Raw genomic sequence first — 2,772 nt, forward strand, 5'->3', positions numbered from 1 at the left:
TTGAGGATGTAGCTAGATCTAATAGCACGATAGTAATTAATGTGGAAGATAATCAAACGAAGGATATGATGGATGGCACAGTAAGGATTAATGAAAGCATAATGGACACAGAAGTTGAGAAAGAAGCTAACAACTCCCACACGGCTTCTAACATCACGGTTTATGAAGATAGGATGAATGACACAATAAAGCCAAGCTTAGTTGAAGCAGAAGTTAATAATGCAGAGGTTGAACATGCAAAAATTTAACACAGATAAATGTGAAAACTCCCACTCAGCCTCCAGGAACGCGATTTATGTAATTAGCCAGAAAGAAAAGGGCCAGCGTGAGTTTCCAGAACATGGAAATCTGGAAGGTGAACGGATTATTGGAGAAGGTGAACGGATTATTGGAGACGGGAGTGACCAGCATATTACAACAAACATAGACTATGAACCTGCAATCAGTGATAACGGCTGCCGAAACAATAAAGGGAGCACAATAAGGGAACACAGTTTTACCCCTAATAACACTAATAACACAGATAAAGACAACGCAGAAGGGATTCCTAAAGATGTAGGGGTTTCAAAACCAGTGTCTAGTAGAAAGGTTATTAATCTTTCCTCCTCAACTCTCACTCCTGAAGAAATTAATATTCTTAGCAAGGGCTTGGGATTCGCAATTTCCCCTAGAAACATTCCATTTGAAAGCATCATCTGCAATATTGAGAATGGGACTCAAGGCCTTTCATTGGAGGACAAAGAAGTACTAAAACAAGAGTTTTCCCTTATAATGATGAAAGCAAAGCCACCAAAGGGTAATTTAAATAAAGAAGGTAAGATTTCTCTTAGGTCCCTTTGTAATAATGACAAGATACTGGTGCTTAAGGAAAATAAAGAAGGAGCTACTGTTATTTTAGATAAGGAGGATTACATTCATAAAATGAATGAACATTTGAACTGCAGTAGTTACAGAAAACTAGACTCCAACCCCACTTCCAAGGTTATAAAGCAAGTTAAGAAGGCTATCATGGGATCAAACCTCGATGATAAAACAAAAAAGAGGTTAATTCCATCAAGTGAGGTCATTCCCAGAATTTATGGATTACCAAAAATTCATAAGGAGGGGGTACCTCTTAGACCAATAGTCAACACCATTGGTTCCCCCACCTATGAATTAGCTAAATATGTTGCCAAGATCCTGAAACCTCTGGTTGGAAACACAGATTCCTTTATTAAAGACTCTAATGATTTTGTAGAACTCATCAAGAACGAAAAGGTTGATAAGGATGATATTCTGGTTAGTTTTGATGTTGTTTCTTTATTTACAAAGATTCCCCTTGATGAAGCTGTTCATGTTATAAAAGAAGTCACTGATCCAGAAACGGCTAAACTTGCGGAAATCTGTTTGCGTTCCACTTTCTTCAGTTTTCAAGACAATTATTATGAGAAAATATCAGGAGTCGCCATGGGATCCCCACTTTCACCCATTGTCGCCAACTTATACATGGAACACTTTGAAAGAAGAGCCCTTGATGCATACCCTCTGAAACTAGCATGGTGGAAAAGATTTGTTGATGACACAAACCTAAAATGGACTCATGGCAGGGCTGAACTCGAAAAGTTTTTTAATCATCTTAACTCTATATCATCCGACATCAAGTTTACTATGGAGCTTGAAGAAAATGGTCAACTTCCTTTTCTAGATGTCTTAGTCAGTAGAAAGGACGATGGTACTCTGGGACACCAAGTTTTTAGAAAGAAAACCCATACAGAAAGCTATCTCCATGCTAATTCATACCATCATCTAGCCCAAAAATTTGGCGTCTTAAACACTCTTGCCGTTAGGGCTCTTAGAATTTCCAACTCTGAACATCTTAATGAAGAAATTAATCACTTAATCTCTGTTTTTAAAAATATAGGATATAAAGAGTTTAATATCAAGAAAGCCATAAAAAGAGCTCAAGAGAAGGTTCTCTCCAAAGGTCCTCGAGATAATAATGGAAAAGATAGTTGCAAAAAGGTGTACCTTCCATTCATTCAAGGGGTCACAAATAAAATCGCTAAGATTTTAAGAAAGAAGGACATTCTCACTCAATTTACAACATGTGAAACAATTAGGCAGAAAATGAAGTCTGTTAAAGATAACATTGATTATCATCAGTTCAAGGGTGTGTATAAGATTGATTGTTCATGCGGGAAGAGCTATATTGGAGAGACAGGGCGGTCTTTGAAAACAAGACTTAAAGAGCATGGAGCAGATATTAGGAATGGGAGATGTCATACATCAGCTCTTGTAGAGCACTCCTCCAAAACCAAGCATCATGTACGTTTGGAGAATGCCAGGATTATTACAAGGGAAGATCATTATCAAATGAGAAAAATAAAAGAGGCTATTGAAATTATGAAGGTTCCACATAGCCTCAATAGGGACAATGGAAATGAGATTAGTGGAAACTGGCTTCGCCTGATTAGACATATCAATCCCTCTAGACCAAGGAGTAGTACATCAGGTTGTCCCTTTCCCCCTCCTTAATTTCTAAACTCTCTTTGATCCAGGTGGATGTTGGTGGCCACCCACCTATCCCATTTGGACCCCCACAACTGTCTCTTTCAGTCTTTTCATTTTCCTAAATTGTAGCACAATTTACTATTTTTAGTAGTTTTTTGGGTCCTAAACTTCCAGAGCCGTTTTGAGGCCCTAAACGACGTTTTTTGGGAAATCTAGGGGCAACATGGGTCCATAGACCCATGTTTCCCTACCCAAAGCTGTAGTGCTCGGATAGATCTTTCT

At 38.3% G+C, this 2,772-nt stretch overlaps 1 protein-coding gene across 1 annotated transcript; it reads left to right on the forward strand.

Moving 5' to 3' along the window:
- The first annotated feature begins 219 nt into the window (after positions 1-219).
- Positions 220-2,514, forward strand: LOC149174060 (uncharacterized). Its single transcript, XM_089420727.1, has 2 exons — positions 220-814; positions 1,205-2,514. The coding sequence occupies exons 1-2, from the start codon at positions 220-222 to the stop codon at positions 2,512-2,514; spliced, it is 1,905 nt and encodes a 634-aa protein (XP_089276853.1).
- The last annotated feature ends 258 nt before the right edge of the window (positions 2,515-2,772 follow it).

This window comes from Pinus tabuliformis, chromosome 4_1, assembly GCF_031772625.1.
Source record: "Pinus tabuliformis cultivar Carrire ecotype Pingquan chromosome 4_1, CPIR1, whole genome shotgun sequence".
In the NCBI taxonomy this organism is placed as follows: Eukaryota; Viridiplantae; Streptophyta; class Pinopsida; order Pinales; family Pinaceae; genus Pinus; species Pinus tabuliformis.